General features: G+C 38.9%; 1 protein-coding gene across 1 annotated transcript in view; it reads left to right on the top strand.

The window, feature by feature from the left end:
* The window catches only part of Cfap299 (cilia and flagella associated protein 299), a 465,056-nt gene that overhangs the window by 439,914 nt on the left and 8,107 nt on the right, over window positions 1-17,035 (top strand). Inside the window, exon 5 of the mRNA XM_075943465.1 lies at window positions 7,638-7,767. Within this exon, the coding sequence (XP_075799580.1) occupies window positions 7,638-7,767 (130 nt within the window). The remainder of the gene's footprint in view (window positions 1-7,637; window positions 7,768-17,035) is intronic.

The raw sequence follows: 17,035 nt of genomic DNA, 5'->3' as shown, positions 1-17,035 counted from the left end.
AAGGAAGAGATTATATAATTATATTGTATCAAAATAAAAAAACAAAACTTCCAAAAAAGGAAGTGGCATAGTACTTTTATGTATGAGATATAAACGTTGCTACATAATTTTCTATCACAAGAACTTTTCTATGGTTACTGTCTCTTTGACTCCCTGATTTCTTTACAGTCTCTTTCCATTATGGAATCATGATAAATATTACTTGATCTTAGGAAAACAAGCCCAATTCCTTAATTTTCAGATCATTTTGAAGTGTTATCCTCATTTTCTTACTTCTTTCCCACACATGTTCTTAAAGAACTTAGTCTTATTCAGTAATATTTTCACATCTTCCCTTTAATTCTCTTTTAGCTGATTTTCTCCTATTATATCATTGTGAATGATCTCACTATAATATCCTTCAAAGTGTCAATTTTTTGTTGATCTTTCATATTTTGTCTAATTTATAAACTATTTCTCACATATTGATGTGTTTGTTTGATTGGTTATCTTTTGTTTTTGTTGTGCTTAGAGACTCGGCATGATAGACAAGTATTCTACCACTGACAAAAAAAATATTCAATCTCTTTTGAGATTTTTCTATATAGTTTCTTCTCTCCTAACTTCCCTCCTTCCCTCCCTTCCTTTCTCTTTCCCTCTCTATCTCCTCTCTTTCTTTCTTCTGTAAGATATCTATGCTGGTTCTTTTTATTTCTGGTTATTTCTGCATCAATATGTTGGATTTTACCAGTCTTATCTACTTCTTCCTCTTTCTTTACAAAGTTTATGGTCTCAAATTTCATCCTTTACTGCATATTCTTTGGCTATATCACTCCTGCCTTTGAATTTAGATCCTTGTTTTGATGCCACAGATACTTCACGCCGATTATTTATATCACAAAATGTCTTAAAACTTCTAAAATTCATACACCATGTTTACGCAATTAATATATATTTGGCATCTACAGTGTGCCAGGTGTGAGCTTGGAGGACATGTCAGAAACAGAAGAGCATGCAACAAAAAGCAAGCTCTCTGCTTTCATTTTCTTGGGTGTTTTCCAGGGATTTCAAAGTTCAGTCTGTTCAGAAGTGAACTGAAACTGCTCCTTCTACAATCAGTTCCTTCTTCTGCATTTTAGATCCAAGTAAATGATTCCATATCTTAGAGATTCCATTAGAAATATCAAAGGAAATCTTAACTCCTGTCTTGTCCTTGTCACTCACATAACCAGTATGTCCATCTATGAGCCTGGTTCGTATCTTCCCAAATCCAGTCCTTTGTTCTCAGCTTTTTGTGTATAAGTCAGGATTATCTGAACCAGTTTTGCTTGCCCTTAAAGTAATTATCCACACTACTTTTATTCATAAGATTGTCCTCCTCCTTGATTGGACAGTAGACCCTAGAGTATAAAAACTTCAAAATTTTAGAAGTCTGGAATTTTACTGTAAATTTAATCTACTTCAATATTGCATTTAATCACAGAGCAGATAATCTATTCAAGAATTTAGATTACTCAGTCTCCTACTCCTGTATTTCAGTCAACTAAAGACTTAATTAAATTATTTAACTAAACCTAGGACAAAGGAAGATAAACGCACATGGATGGGCACTGAGGGCTTGTGCCTATGTCATCTTTAATAAGATTGTTATCAAATAACTCGGACTTATATCATAATGATCATGAAGAACACACAGTCCTAGGATTTTACCTGTGAAAACTTTGTGTTCATGGAACACATATTCTTTCATAGAGGTACATTAACTTTAGAACCAGATAAGAATCCCTGTGTACTAATTAGTGCTGTTACAGAATATTTTAATTTGGTTTAATTTACATTTTTTGTGTGTATTGGTGACTTACTTTCATGTATGTCTGAGTACCATGTGTATGTACGGTGCACATGGAGGCCAGAAGAAGACACTGGATCCCCAGAAGCTGCAGTTACGGTTTTGAGTCATGATGTGGGTGCTGGGAATTGAAGCCGGGTGTGTGTAAGTATAACCAGTGACTTAATCCCTGAGCCATCTCCAGCCCTACCCCACCACCAGTTAATGTTAAATTTAAAACCTTATGAGTCTGAAAATCTCTGGGATTTTTTTCAATTTTTGATCTACTTTATCTTCAACATCTAATCATATACTGTCTTTCCCCGCAAGAAGTGTGATTCCTAGCAGATGCCAAAAATTAAAGAAAATTCTTATCCCAGATTTTGTTAAATAAAAAAATTGGTTTATTTTGTTCATCTGGAAAAAAAAAGTGATGTTTTATATACAAGGAGAAGAACAACATTAATGACATTAGAAGCTTTTTTTAAAAATTAAAATTGTCAAATTTGTCTTCCCAAGGGATGAGACCCTATTTAATTATTCAATACCAAGTGATTATCCCTAAAGAAATATGCATACAAGCAACACAAATTGACTCAGCAGGTAATATATAAATATATATGTGTGTGTGTGTGTGTGTGTGTGTGTGTGTAGCACATGTAACAATAATATTAAGACAAAAAAGACCATAAATCTGAAATTAAGAAAACTGCAATTCGCTTGAAATAGATAAGGGAAAGGAAAATGAAGGAAAAAAATATATAACCTATAATTTAAAATAAATTATATAATTTGTTTTCATTTGAAATATAAAACTAACTTCATAACTTATATTTGCAAATAAAAGAATAAAATTGTTGCAAAGATTCTGTAAATAAAAATATAGAATATTTTGTATATTTATATATTGTATATTTTTTATATAATGTATAATAATAAATTTAATACTTTATTTTTAGCTATTAATTTGTAATTTTTAGTTTATATAATTATTTTTTCTAGAATTCTTGTTGACTTAATAACATTTGAAAATTTTAGGAGATTCACATTGGGAATAAGGATGTTATATAATTGTTAATGTTACCATCACCAGGAATCCAGAGAATCAAATGGGAGAAAGAGTTAGAATAAGAAACTTACTTCAGAATATCTGTATGCAAAATAAATATTTGTATAAGAATATACACCCTTAGAAAATAAACATCATCCGGAAGATATAACAAGTACTTACCCAGTTCATAATATTGATATATAGAACAATGAAAATATTTAAAACTCCAAAGAATAACCTGAAATTTAAATTCTTCCTGCCTAAGTCATTCATCCAACTAAGATGAGCTGGTTTTTCCACCATGCATTGTTGCATAACACTGACTTGGTAGAACGTGGTAGAACCAGCCTCCAGTCAACACCAGGGTAAAGAAGAAAACCCACGAACGTAGCCATAGCTTAGGAAAAAGTTTTGTTTCTTTCCGAGAGGAAAAAGGAACATGGACAGTTACTGATGGTAACGTCCTCTTTACTTCGTCTTAAGTAGTCTCTCTTACTTGACCATCTTTCTTTACGTACACACGCACACTCACGCTCACACTCATTCACTCTGTCTCTCACACTTCTCTCTCTCCACGGCGGCCTTCTCTCAACATGGCCGCTCCTCTACTTTCCCATTCTACATCGCCACTGCTTCTCTGCTGCCTCTGCTTCCCTCACAGCCACACTCTGGACATTTTTAAGTCACGTTTTCAGGGCCTGACCCATTCTCAAAACCCAAGATAAGTCACGTCGTTTCTTTCTCTCAGGCTAGGAATGTCACGATGACCGGCCAGTGAGCAACCATGGCCTTGCACGTAGCTCTAAGTTGGTGAGGGCTTCCAGATCGTAAACGATTGGCTGAACCTTGAGGTTGGGGAGTACGTGCAGAAAGGTCCATTGCTACAGGGAGTCATGTCTAAAGTTGCTTCAAACTCTGACCTTGGATCAGCAATAAACAGCACCTGGGAGAATGACCTCATGTATTTGTCTCTTGGGGCAACCAGATATTGTCTCCAAGGGCAACCAGCCTGATTTGAATTTGCTATGGAGTCTAAAGTTAGCTGTGTGTGTGTAACAGGCTGTCTTTGTGAATGAGAATCCTATGTCAGTCTTAGCAATGTAAAATAGCCTCGTATTGCTTCCATTCATCAAAATTATTCAGCTAGTAGAAATCTTCCTTCTGACCATCCACAGCTACATGTGTGCCCAGGAGATGGAATATTTTCATGAGAGAAACACACACACAGTGGGAATACACACAAAGCTGTTCTTAGGAAAGAAATGAAGTGACTCAAGAGAGAAATTACAGACAGGAGTAACTGGTTTCCTCAGTCAGTGACCCCATGACCTATCCAGGTGGGGCTCCCCAGCAGGGAATCATGCATCTGATGGGTCGACCTGCTGAACACTAATTGTCACCTTCTGTATACTCCCATGGTGGCTCTCAGCAGTTGTAGGCTGAAAAGCCTAGATATATTGACAATAGAGATTTAAATCATAGAGCAGAGACTATACAATTAATTTCAAATCATTAAAATAAAACTTGGAGGGAAAAACCAGACATAATTTTTATTTTCGTGAGATTCACAGTGACGTAGAGTTTGATTCATCAAACATTAAATATGCTACAATTTTGGACTAAACATCTTTTTTAATACTGGTATGAACAGAGCATGAAACATTTTGAAATACACATTATCACTTTTAAAACATTTTATGATAACAGAAGCATTGCTAATCATTGCATGGAGAAGGGATGAGTTGGTAAGTAACACTAACAAGTACCCACATGTTGGAGCCCTAGACTGTATATGATTTTCTTTTTTGCATTTTCAAACATAGAGGCCATGCCAAGCCATTTGTGCTAGTATGTTCCTAGCCAGCTCAATCGTTGGCCCTTGTGTTTCATGAAACTCCACATATCTTTAGCACCTGGCTTCCTCTCGTTCCCCATTTCCGCAGGCAGGAAGGAAACTATAGACCTATCAAATGCCTATAGTGGCAAATGTGGCTTCTGCATATGCCTCGTTGGCTAAACATCTACCACGTGGTTGCACAGAGGGCAAGAGCTGAATTATAGTCTGGAGGATTGCCCACCAAGAAATGAAACATTTGTATGGTGGTGACTGGTTAGCCTATGTGGAAGAGCTTCCCAAAGCCTTCTCAGCAGAAGGAAGTTGGGCATGTGAGCAACAGGCTGCACTCTTAATCCTAGGGGGTGCCATTTCCTTGTCAGGTCTCCATTTCCAGGTGGGGTTGGTGAGAAGCTGAGGTAGTTCATTGGGCTTACAACAGGATCCAGGAGGTTTTGTTAAGTAATTCTCTCTATCAAATGCTAATGATTAGCAATGAGAATTGGCAGAAAATTAAAGCTACTTAGGAGGAAAAAGTATTGACAAACCAAATTGTTTCATCAAAAGCACCATGCACCATATAAATTCAATTTTTATATAAAGAGTATTTTTAATAAAGTCTGCCTGGGTTTCCATAAGGCTTAACCTGAGGTCTGAGCAACAAGATCGGAATGTGTGATATAAGCCATGCCACTGTATGCACAGTTATGACTCAGGAGCCGTGATGGGATTATCTATATCTCTATATCTCATAAATAATTATTTAGACACATATGTCAAGTTGAAAGGCACAACATGTCCCCCTATTCTAATCTTACAATCTCTTAACTGAAAGTCAATAAGGTGAGGTCAAATTATCTTCTTTCTTCAGGTGAAACTGAATTTGAAAACCTAGTCTGGGAGGAGGCAGTGTTAAATTAGCTGCCAAGACATGGCTAAGCCTTTGCCACTAGGTCCCCAGAACTCAGCCTTTTCTGCTGCCCTGGTCCTGTTAGAGACTTTACCTATCATGTTAGTGTTATTCCCAAGTACTAGCTGGAGGGTGAGATGCCCCAATCCAAACAGGGGCTTCCTGATGCTCCCTGAAGAGCCGACTAAAGCAGAGCAGTGATTGGAAGCCATTCCTTCTCACCCCGCCTCAGAAAGGGCAGCCATTCTCGTCAAACTCTACCTGCCCAATGACAAAAGCACAGGATCTGTGCAAGCAGTTCTGGGTGCTGGCAGTTACTGTTCTCAGACACAAAGGCAATACCCAGGTCTCCCAAACAACGGAACAATTAAGAGAGAGCTTAATCGGTAAAGACATCTTGTTCAAAAGAAGGAAGAAAAGAGTAGTGGGCCAAACAACCCGGATGTAGAATATGGGGAAACTAATTAAAACTATGTAGGGCAAGGCCTTTAGAGATGGCTCAACAAGAAAGAACATGTACTGCTTTACAGAGGACCCTGGATCTGTTCTCAAACAGGTCACAACCACTTGTAATTACAGCCATAAGGGATCTGACACCTAGACCCTCCCCATATTCCTGGACTAACACAAAAGGAAACTTTTTTAAAAAAATTAAAGCATATACTACAAATATTTAAAAAATAGACCTATAAACTGTACACTTGTAATTCACTATGCCTGCATTACAGGCCGTAGCCTGGTACAGTTGGCAAGTCGGGCAAGGGGCTGGATGGAGATTGAAACACACACACGCACACAGAGACACACACACACACACACAGAGAGAGAGAGAGAGAGAGAGAGAGAGAGAGAGAGAGAGAGAGAGAGAGAGAGAGAGAGAGAGAGAGAGAGAGAGAGAGAGAGAGAGGGGGGGGGGGGAGGGAGGGAGAGAGAGAGAGGGAGGGAGGGAGGGAGAGAGAGAGAGAGAGAGAGAGAGAGAGAGAGAGAGAGAGAGAGAGAGGCTCTCGTCCTTATATAGTGCCTTCTCCAGCTGCAGCCACCAGAAACCATTCCCCTGTCTCGTGCTCTGAGCAGCTGCAAATACAGGAAAACAAATTATTTTGCTTAGAGCAGCTGCAAGTATAACAAGTTGTTTACTCCAGCAGACAAGGGGGTCACAGGAAATTCAAGATCTGGGGGTCCACAGTCTCCAACATACACTTACCTTGATCTTTGTAATTTTAAAAGTAAGCATAACATTGAAAATGTCTTGATAAGAACAACACACATTAAAGAAAATGTATTGAAGATTCTTTCAGTTCAAAGGGCAGTATTGTATTCAGTATTGACAAGCAAAAGCAAGAAGTGAAAAAAGCTAGAAGTCCTCCATACACTGCTTTTGAAAGTAAAATGATAGAATAGTTAGACAGTTGAAAGAGCATATGTATGCTTTGAAACACACAAGTTTGACCGGGAATGTTATCTATATGACTTGGAAGACCTTGACCATGCTGGTCACCTTGTCTAGCCTCCTGTCATTTGAGATGAGAACATCTTTATATGGATATCCTTTTGAATACAACAAAACATGTCTGTCCTATGTTAATCAATCAAACGTACAGTTCCTCCACTCCCTGGGAAATGAATTGAAACAGAAACCCTGGAAAAAATAAGTCAATGTGAACTTGTTTTGAATGGAAAAAGGTGACTTTGTCTGCCCTTCTTCCCACTAAACAGTCTTTTTATACCCTGAAGAGTCTACCATGGAACAAATAATCTTAAATTGCATCAATTTTCTCCGTGACTTCCTGTGAATGTAATACTAGAATAAGTCCTATGTCTTACAGTGTCCAAACCAGAAAATCATGTAAAATCATTATAAGTATGTACCTAAATGATTGAGAATAACATCTCATAATATTTCAGCTAGAATTCAAACCTCAGATGTGTTTGCCATGGTTATTCTTGAGGATGAACTGCCCCAAATATTTTCTGAAGTGTGTATCGTTTTAATGTGTTAGACATCCTAATTCTTTATAAATATTTACTTTTACAGCTTTTACAACTGGGACAGCCATATTGCTGTTTGCAATTCAAGTCCCAATTACCAAGTGATGGCTGACAACCCTGAAGGCTTACTTTTTAAATATAAAAGAGACAGGAAAATCCTCAACGTTGACCCAAGGGTAATTGTAACTTATCTGTTTCTTCAAAATGTGTTGTGTTTCTACTTAGTCAAAAAAAAATTTTAAATGTCCGACACCCTTATGGCTTGGGGGTTTTGTATGTTTGTTTTGTATCTTAGAGGTGGATAATTTCTTTGAAACATGAGCATTCAAAAAGAAAGAAGAGACAAGGAGAGAAGAGAAAGAGAATAGGGGGAGGGAAGAAAGGAAGAAGAGAGGGAGGATGGGAGAGAGAGGGAGGGAGAGAAGGAGGGAGGCATTCCTCCAAAGTTTGTTTGGTAGATTATGAGAAGAAAGAGTTTATGTGGGAATGAAGTAGAACTTGGGATTGATGTAGAACTTCTACTTCAATCCCTATTAAGCATAGTTAGATTAGAGAGATTGGATAATCTTTTCACTGTGATCATTAGGGGACTAGTCTTTTCATTGGAAGCATTAGTAGAGGGAGATTCTTAACCTTGTTTTTATAAGCATGTGGTGCTTTTAAAGAAAATGCCCCCAAAGGGAATGGCAGTATTATGAGGTGTGACTTTGTTGGAGGAAGTGTGTCACTGTGGAGGTGAGTTTTGGGGTTTCATATATGCTCAAGCCATACCCAATGTCCCAGATCACTTCTTGTTTGCCTGGACAAGCTATAGAACTCAGCTACCTTTCCCACACCATACCTGCCTGCAGGCTGCCATTCCCCACCATGGTGGTAATGGACTAAAGCTGGCATTATGGTGTTTACCTATAATCTCAGCAACTTGGAGACTCAGGCAGAGGACTGCTGTGAACTAAGATCAGCTTGAGGTACATGGTGAGTTCTAGAGCAGCCTTGGCCAGAGAGACCCTGTCAACTGCTAGACAAAAATTGATAAACAAATACACCTGTTACTGTACTTCTAAGTGTTACTTTAGAAAATGCTTCATTAAAATATTTTAAAGACATGTCCTTTGGTACTTTGAATTTCATCAAGGGCAAATATTTATTACATATTTTCAAAAGTTAAAACGGCTTTAAGAATTTTGATCACCACTTGTATATTTAGGGATAAAAGTTAAACCTTTGAGTAACATTGTTATATGCTGGGGTTGTTTGAGTGTTTATTAACTCATTAATAACTTTTATCCTTTGTTTTTTACTTGGGTTTGTTGCTGGTATTGGTCATTCCTATGACAGTCTAAAATCCAAAGACAAAGGAAACAATATTCCAGAATGTGAAACATAAGAATTGTGTCATATCCATGTGATAGAGGCAAAGCTGCACCAAAGGCTAAGCATAGGCTATTGGGTTTTAAATCTTTTTCTAAAAGTTTTAGAGATATAAAGTCAAAAACTTATTTCACGTTCCCTTAATACAGATTCTGTCATATACAAAGTGCTCAGTAGCTAAGGGTCCAAAAAATGACTAAATGAAACTGTGCAAGAAATAGCGTTGGTTGTGTTCACATTCATATGGAAGAGCAGATCCAGCTGAACAGAAGCTGTTTTTCTTCAGCCTGTCAATCTAGACAGTAGTATCCAAGGTTGGACCTTGAGTGTGGGCTATCCTGGAGCCCAGATGGTTTCCAGGCATAGGCAAAACAGATACAAAAGTTGTGATCTTGCTGCCTTTGAAAAAAATTTCCCAAAAGTTTCTGCATGTATGTTCTCTCGTGTTCCATGGCTCATGTAGATGATGTTCGTACAGAAAGCTGATTGGGGAGCCCTCACAGAGGGCTTTCTTCTGGAAGTTAAGGTGTATATTTAAGGAAAACCTCAAATTATTAACAACAACATTATGGTTTGGTGGAAAAGGTGTTCAAATGAATTTGAACAACATAATATTTAACCTATTTGATCTATACTGGGGCTCTGTTCAGGTTATTGGTATACTTTAAGGATATGTGTCATGAAAGGAGTTTTATGGACCCTTAGGAATTGATGCATACAATTACCTGAACATACTTTACAGAATTTCCCCATTTGAAAAATCATTCATTAGGTCTCACAAGCTTCATCAACAATGCATGAAACAGTTCCTCAATTTTTTAGAAAAAAAATTAATTTGTAGGAAAAGGTTTCTAAATCTTGGAGAAAGAACAATTCATAATTAGTGAGAGTCAAGAATGAGTCACGGAGACATCTGTCGATGCCTGAATAATCACTTAATTTTGAAAGTTTGAACTGTGATTAATTTTATCTTTTTGATCTCCAGAAAGATGAAATTAATGTCAGACTTTCTAGAAAGAAACCCTGGCCTCAACATCAAGAGACAAACCGGTAGGCCACTACTCACTCAACCACATTGCCTTGATAGACCCCCGTCGTCTTTCTGTCTGTTGACAGAGACAGAAGTGAAGGGTTTGTGTTTGTTGTTCGATTTGTTTTATTCTGATCTCTTAAATCTCTGAAATATACCAGCTTAATGCTCAGACTCGGGCTCGGCTGAGCCCAAGAAGAATGAACTTCATGATTCCATGCTTGCGCATGTCCCACAATTCAGGAACCTTTGTCCTGGAAAAGCGGTAACCTAAGAGGTCTGGTTACTCTCTTCCCAAGTATAAATAGAATAACTCAGATTTGAATTTTTATAATCTAGGCATTAAATTAGCATTTGTGTCCCCTACACAATTGGTATTCACCATTACAAGGGCCCCAGTATTTTGTATTTCACGAGTCCCCAACATAACACTTTCAGGGAACAAAGAACTATGATAAAGTACATGTTTTAATAACTGCAAATTATAGGAATCGTATTTCTATATTTAGTATTTCTCATAATCATTTTACTTTCAATTTCTTAAAAATGAACATCCTGTAATTCGGACAGGTCAGGGGCTGCAAAGCCCTGTGAGGACAGGGCTCATCCCTCCTATTTTCCTTCAGACACTTCCAAAACACTTGATGCCTCAAATTAAAGAAGTCACGATCAAGGAAAGGTAGAAACAGTGGTAAACAGGATGTGTTTCCTTTGCACAACAGATGTAGCCTCATTAATTCTGAAGCTTAGTTCCCACGAAACAGTTGTTTGTGAATGGAAGCAGTCAGAAAAGGAAAAATGTGCAGGTCTTAGAACAAGTAATATGAGTTCATGGGTTAGGAAATTCCAAATGCAGTTAAGAGTTTGGTTGCACTGAAAACAAGACCACTGGCTTTAACCTCCCTGCAGCTGTATAACATCTGGAACAAATAAGACAAGTTTCTATTTTTGAGTGAAGAATGCTTGTCTGAGTGATTCACACCCACCAAAATGTTTCCAGTGTGTTATCTTAGAGGGGCTGAGTGGAAGCTCTTTGCTCTCAGTCCTTTGCATTATCTGAACAAATGAGACGGGGAGGAGGCATTTTTTTTCTTTTACTTTTAAAAGCTACTAGCACAAGACAGTTTGCTTTAGAGTCTCAGCATAACAGGGTGCACAAAAGCAAGAATGTTCCACCAAGGAGATAAGGCAGATGAGGTTAGAGAGTTATAAGACGGATGGGGGGATTTCTTCGTCACACTAGTTCCCCACAAACACATGTTCTGCCCTGTCACAAAAACGGAAGTGGCTAATGAGAGGCCAGCACTTCAAAAACTTCTTAATTAGTGGGTACCCAAGGGGCTGGGGAGACAGCTCAACCAGTAAAATGCTTGTCGTGAAAACATGAAGACCCTGGTTCAGATCTCTGGCACCTACAGAAAGAGCTAGGAATGGCTGTGCCAGTCTGTAATTCCAGAGCTTGGGATGATCTCTCTGACTAGCCAGCCTGAGTTCCCAAGATGCAGGTTCAAGGAGAGATCCTGGCTCAAAACAACACGATGTAGAACAAATGAGGAAGACAGTCATGTGATAGCATCCTCTCAGCTCTCCACACATATACCCTCATCACCCACTCACACATAGATGAACATGTACAGCCATGCACAGTGCACATACACAAAGTATTCATTAAGTATTCGCTAAGTAAATGAATGATGCCTTTCAGAAGAAGTGCCTGATAAAGTGGTAAGGAATCCAGTGGCCTACGCGGCAGATGCTGGATGTAGAAGAGAGAGTTTAAACCAGTACAGGCACCAATTCCGCCAGTCAAAAATCACTTCAAGAGTTCTCATCAGAGAGGACGCGTGGGGAAATCTTTATTTCCATATATATTTTCAGGTTTTTTTTTTTCTGAAGTCAAAGAACTATATAATGTCAGGTGTTCTCCATGAGAATATCAAGTTAGAATGTAGTTTTGATTTTTGAACACACTCACATAGCTTGCATGCAAGTTTAAGATGGCATGATTAACAGGAGACGCGATCAATGACACTCAAAATTCAATAATTATGAGGCACTAACGGGGAGAAAGATCTCAACCTTTGTCCTCTGGCTGTTTGTGGGTGTTTTTAGTCTCCGTTGTCTTGTCTTTTATTTTATTTGGAGGAAACAAGCCTGTGAACACACCCAGTCAGTAGCAAGAAAGACTTAACTCACAGACTGAGCTACCACCTTTATAGTTCAGAGAAAGAAGGGAGAACCTTCCATCTTGGGCCTGAAGCTGGCGGCAGACTGGTGAGGGAACAAGAGGAAACGTCTGGTTAGAGTGAGGGACGAACTCTTAAACTGGGAGTAGCATGGTTAGAGATTGAAGTTGCCCAGCGGGAGGGGGAAAGAGAGACCAAGGAAATTAATAGTTGGATGTGCTACTGCTTCACCTAGGTAGGTACAGTGCGGATAGAGCACGGCTTGAGTATGGAGGACTGATGAGCACCTTGCTCTGCTCTTGCTAGGAAATGGAGAAACAGGGCAAGGCTTGTGCAAGGAAATAACAGGATTGAAGCCCTGCGTCGGGTGGATAGAGGGCATAGACCAGAGCAGCATGGGAGGAAAGTCACAGCAGGTCAGCGTGCGGTGAAAACACATGAAGAGCAAAGAGGCTCTGAGGTGTGGTTCTATTTGGGGAACAGACTGTGAGTTGATGCCTTCGGTTCTCCAACTAGCCGGATCTTCAACACAGACACAGCTTCGAGAATGTGTATATCCCTAAGGAAGTTTTCAGAAGCTCTCACCTCACCTAGTCCTCCAAAAATATATCGTGCGCTAGAGCCTAATTTGGTTATAGCTGATCACAAAGTGGCTGATAGCAAAATAATCAATGCAACCGTCGTATTGAAAGGACTCAGTGGCCTGTGGGTTCTGTCCAGTGTAAGGCTCTGGTGAAAGTAAGCATGCGCGGTGTTACACGGTCACCCATTTGGGGATCGTTGCACGTGAGATACGCACTGTGCGTTGCTTTAGCAGGATGCATATCTGGTTTCTTTACGTGTCAGGGCCCCTCCTCCTCAGAAGGCTGATCTCAACCGTGTACCCCTAGCAAGGAACCGCCTTCCACAATAACTTCTCCCTAGCTGTTGTTTCGCTGTCTGCGCATAAAGGAACCACATTCCTTACCCTGGAACTGATTTTAAGTCAAAAGTCTTGATTTAAAGCGTCTTAGTTCACAGTTTAATTCTTAAAATTATACGAACAGACAAAAAGTGCGGTCCAGGTTCCAAGACTCCTGGAAAACCCTCCCAGGAATAAACGTCGTGATGTTTCTGGCTGGGAAATCGCCAATTTCTCCTTATTCGCTTGGGCCATTATGGGAGAGGTGAAAGAGCTAGCTGTAAGGTAGCCTTTATTCCTTTATTCTCAGGAATCTCTTTGTGACGTCCATCTGCCCAGCGGATCACATGGAACAAAACTTAGGAATCACAAACAGTAAAGAGCAAAGTAGGAACGTTTTCGGGCTGTTTTTACCTTTGCATTGCCGGTGCTAGCCGTTATGGCCATATGTGGTAGGTGCTCAATGACATCTGTAGAGTGAATACACAGAATATTAAATATTTGCTAAAGAAATGAAGAATGGGGCCAAAAATAACCTCAGAAACTTTTGAGGTTAACTTGGAAATTCTTTAGGCTCTCAAGCACTAGAAGTATGTAAAGCTAAAATCTGTAACTGAAAACCACCACAAGTGTTGGCATGGCTTGCCGCTCTCCCCTTGGGGGGTACATTAATTCTGAGCATTCTTAGCTGAGCATCGAAATACTGACCCTAGGTATCCAGGGCAGTGACTGTGGGCAGGTGCATGAGTGAACGAGCCTGGCAACCATTTTACTATTTTTAGATAGTTGCCTAGATGTTTTTATATAATATACATAAAATATTATGTATTTTAGCATATATTAATATATATAGTAAAATTCTTTTCTGTGAGCAACAGAACACTAGATAAATAAGTTTTTACATTAAATAAATGTGTCAAACAAAAGCACCTGTCCTTAGTTTTTTTTTGCTGACTTTTTAAATTTAATTTAGATGACAAGTTTATCAGTGCTTATGTCTCTCTCCTGAGCTCCAGAAACTACCACCCAAGTGCTTTTTGCCATTAGTAAGAAAGGTGTTAATTGCCTTCATCACTCTGCCTCCAGCCTCTGAATTCATTGACTAATTTCCCTTGGCACCGAGACTTAAAATCACAGCCCTTCACTGGCTTGAAACTGCCGCTTTCTAGATGGAAGCCCATGGCATTCCTACACCCTCTGGGCAGATGGTTCTAGTTGAGTTTCTTGGAGCTTTAATCCCCTGGGGAACATCCTCAGTTGGACAATCTGTCTTTTTACAAGAGCCAGGTGCATTTCTTTCTGATCACTAAAAACAAGAACCAACAGCAAGATGCAGAACAAGAGAAGATTAAATGGCACCACAATTTCTTCAGTCTTAAAGAATTTCTTCTCAAACTCCACTGCAACGCTGGCTCAGCCTGGGCCAGGAGAACAAGGGACGCTCATCAAACCAGCAGCTCCGTCCTTGGGCCTTTGGCTTTTCCTCAAGAGGCCGCCTGTTAAACACTGCTTTTTAACTATGGCCCAGTCACAGTTATTAAGTGAACCTGAGGTGTTGCCAACTTTCTGGGTTTGCTGCCTAAATTACTGAATATTTGGTTGATTATAGCCCTAAAACAGCCACATACTAAGTAGCTTTTAAACATTTTCTCCCTTGGGCAATCACCTGGTATATCTGAACTGAAAGTCCACCACATATAAATTAGTATTTACTCAACTAACTACTACTAAAATCAATGGCCTTAAGGAATCCATTAAAAATTACATAATAGATCTTGGCTTTTAGGAATTAAAACTCCTAAAACTTAAGTGCCATGTCCTCCTCTTGACCTGGAAAACCGATTTTAATTCTATATGCAGTATTTATGGAACAAGCCCTAGAGATAAGCACAAGTTGTTAGGTGTCCAAGACATGAACTCGTATGTGAAGTATAACACAAGAAAGGCAAACTAGGGAAAAGAAAAATTCAAATCTATTATGTTAAATTATTGCATAGCTCTCAATTTTTGGTAATAATAATAAGAATGATAACTTTGTACTATCCAGGCGGAATGTCATTAATGATATTCAGTGTGCATAGCCCAATAAGAAGTCAGAAAAGTTTCTAGATGTCTTTCTCATTACAAAAGTGGCGTTTTTCGCACATGATGCCCAAGGATAGTAGAACCAGTAGGACCCAGGGAAGCAGTGGGCAGAGATCTGGGAAAGCAGCTTTACTTCCATTACTTACTCCCTTTTCACAAAGTACACTATCACATTCTAGGAGCAGGAGGAAGAGTCCAGAGTTAGTTTTGTACCAAGAAGAAAACTGAGTTGAACACAATAAGCATTTCTTCTGTACTTAAAAAGATCTGATTTCTTTTTTAAAATAACTTCTTTTGAGTTCAAGAAAATAACTTGCATTTAAATATTAACAATTTTAACATTATCACTAAGGTATTAAGGGTGTGCATTCTGATGCCTGAAACTGATACTCTTTAATTTCCCTTCCACGCCTGTTAATCCTCCTCCTTCCTAAAGCTCTCTTTCCACAAGCATGATTATTTTATTGTTGTTGTTGATATTTTTGTTGTTCTATTTAGTTTCAGTTTTGTAGAGATTTTGACTTGGATTATCTATGTGATTATGGGTTAGGCACTATCCATTGGAGCCTGGTAGACTCCTCAGTGAAGGAGCAACTTTATCCCAGAATCCATCAGTAGCCAAAAGTTTAGCAGGAAGGAGAAGGGCTTCCTGATCCATGATAACATGCTGACAGGCCCAGGATTGTATAGGCCTATTATGGGCAACCACAGCTGATGTGAAATCATAATCCTTGCTTATGCCATGCTGAAAAGATAGCATTTCAATTCTATTTTCTTTTTTCTTCATTCTTGTCTTGAAATCTTCCTAACCCCTCTTCTGCAGTGGCCCCTGTGATTAAAGGGTGATGTGAGATTCCCCTCTACATGCTGTGAATACCATTGGTGACTAAAGAAACTGCCATGGCCTGTTGATAGAACTTAGATAGGCAAGGAAAACTAAACTGAATGCTGAAAGAAAGGAGGTAGAGCCAGAGAGAAGTTATGTAGCCCCATCAGAGAGAGACACCAGAACTTTAGCCGGTAAACAACAGCCATGTGGCGATACACAGATTAATAGAAATGGATTAAATTAATATGTAAGAGTTAGCCAATAAGAAGCTAGAGATAATGGACAAAGCAGTGATTTAATTAATAGAGTTTCTGGCTGATTATTTGGGGAATGAGAGGCCGGGACGAATAAGCAGCCCTATTACAACAGATTGACACCACATGGCCAGCTAAAATCCCCTTAAAACCTGAGAGGGCTTACAAAGGAATTATACACACTAAAAGACAAAGTTTAGCAACATTTTTTTTTCATAATGGGCTTTGCTTGCTGACAGATTTCTACAGCTCCTTTAAGAGAGGTTTTCCTGATTCAGCAATAGCAGAAAAAAGCCATGCCATTTTGAAACAGCTTCCTGAACCATGCTGCCAGTGTTATCTCTGGCTCTTTCAGGAGACCAAGCATTTGAATGCTTATAGCTTGCTTGGTGGCAACATAGACCGACTGTGTGGCTAGAGATGGGGCATTGTGCATGGCTCTTGGAGGCAGCAAGCAGCTGCTCTATGCTGGACTGGGCATGGGCAAGCAGACACTTTTTCCATATTTCCCCTAGTAATGACACTGCTTAAATTTATAAAAAGAGCTTAGCATTTTATGAAGCATTTCTGGTAAGAAAATAATTACAGATACACAATAAGGTAAATTCAGATGAAAAAAGACCTCTAAATGGGTCACAGTGTTGGAAAAAAGTACATAGGCTTGGGAGAGAGAAGAAAAAGAGTATAGAGAGTTTGAAAAGAAGTAAATCATTTAAAAAAATGAAACAAAGTCTTTAAAGAGACAGAGTACAGACAGTCATAGATTAAAGGCATAAAGATAATAAAAT

This window comes from Microtus pennsylvanicus, chromosome 12, assembly GCF_037038515.1.
Source record: "Microtus pennsylvanicus isolate mMicPen1 chromosome 12, mMicPen1.hap1, whole genome shotgun sequence".
Lineage (NCBI taxonomy): Eukaryota > Metazoa > Chordata > Mammalia > Rodentia > Cricetidae > Microtus > Microtus pennsylvanicus.
The sequence above is the reverse complement of the archived record's forward strand: the minus strand, read 5'-3'. Positions and strand labels throughout refer to the sequence as shown.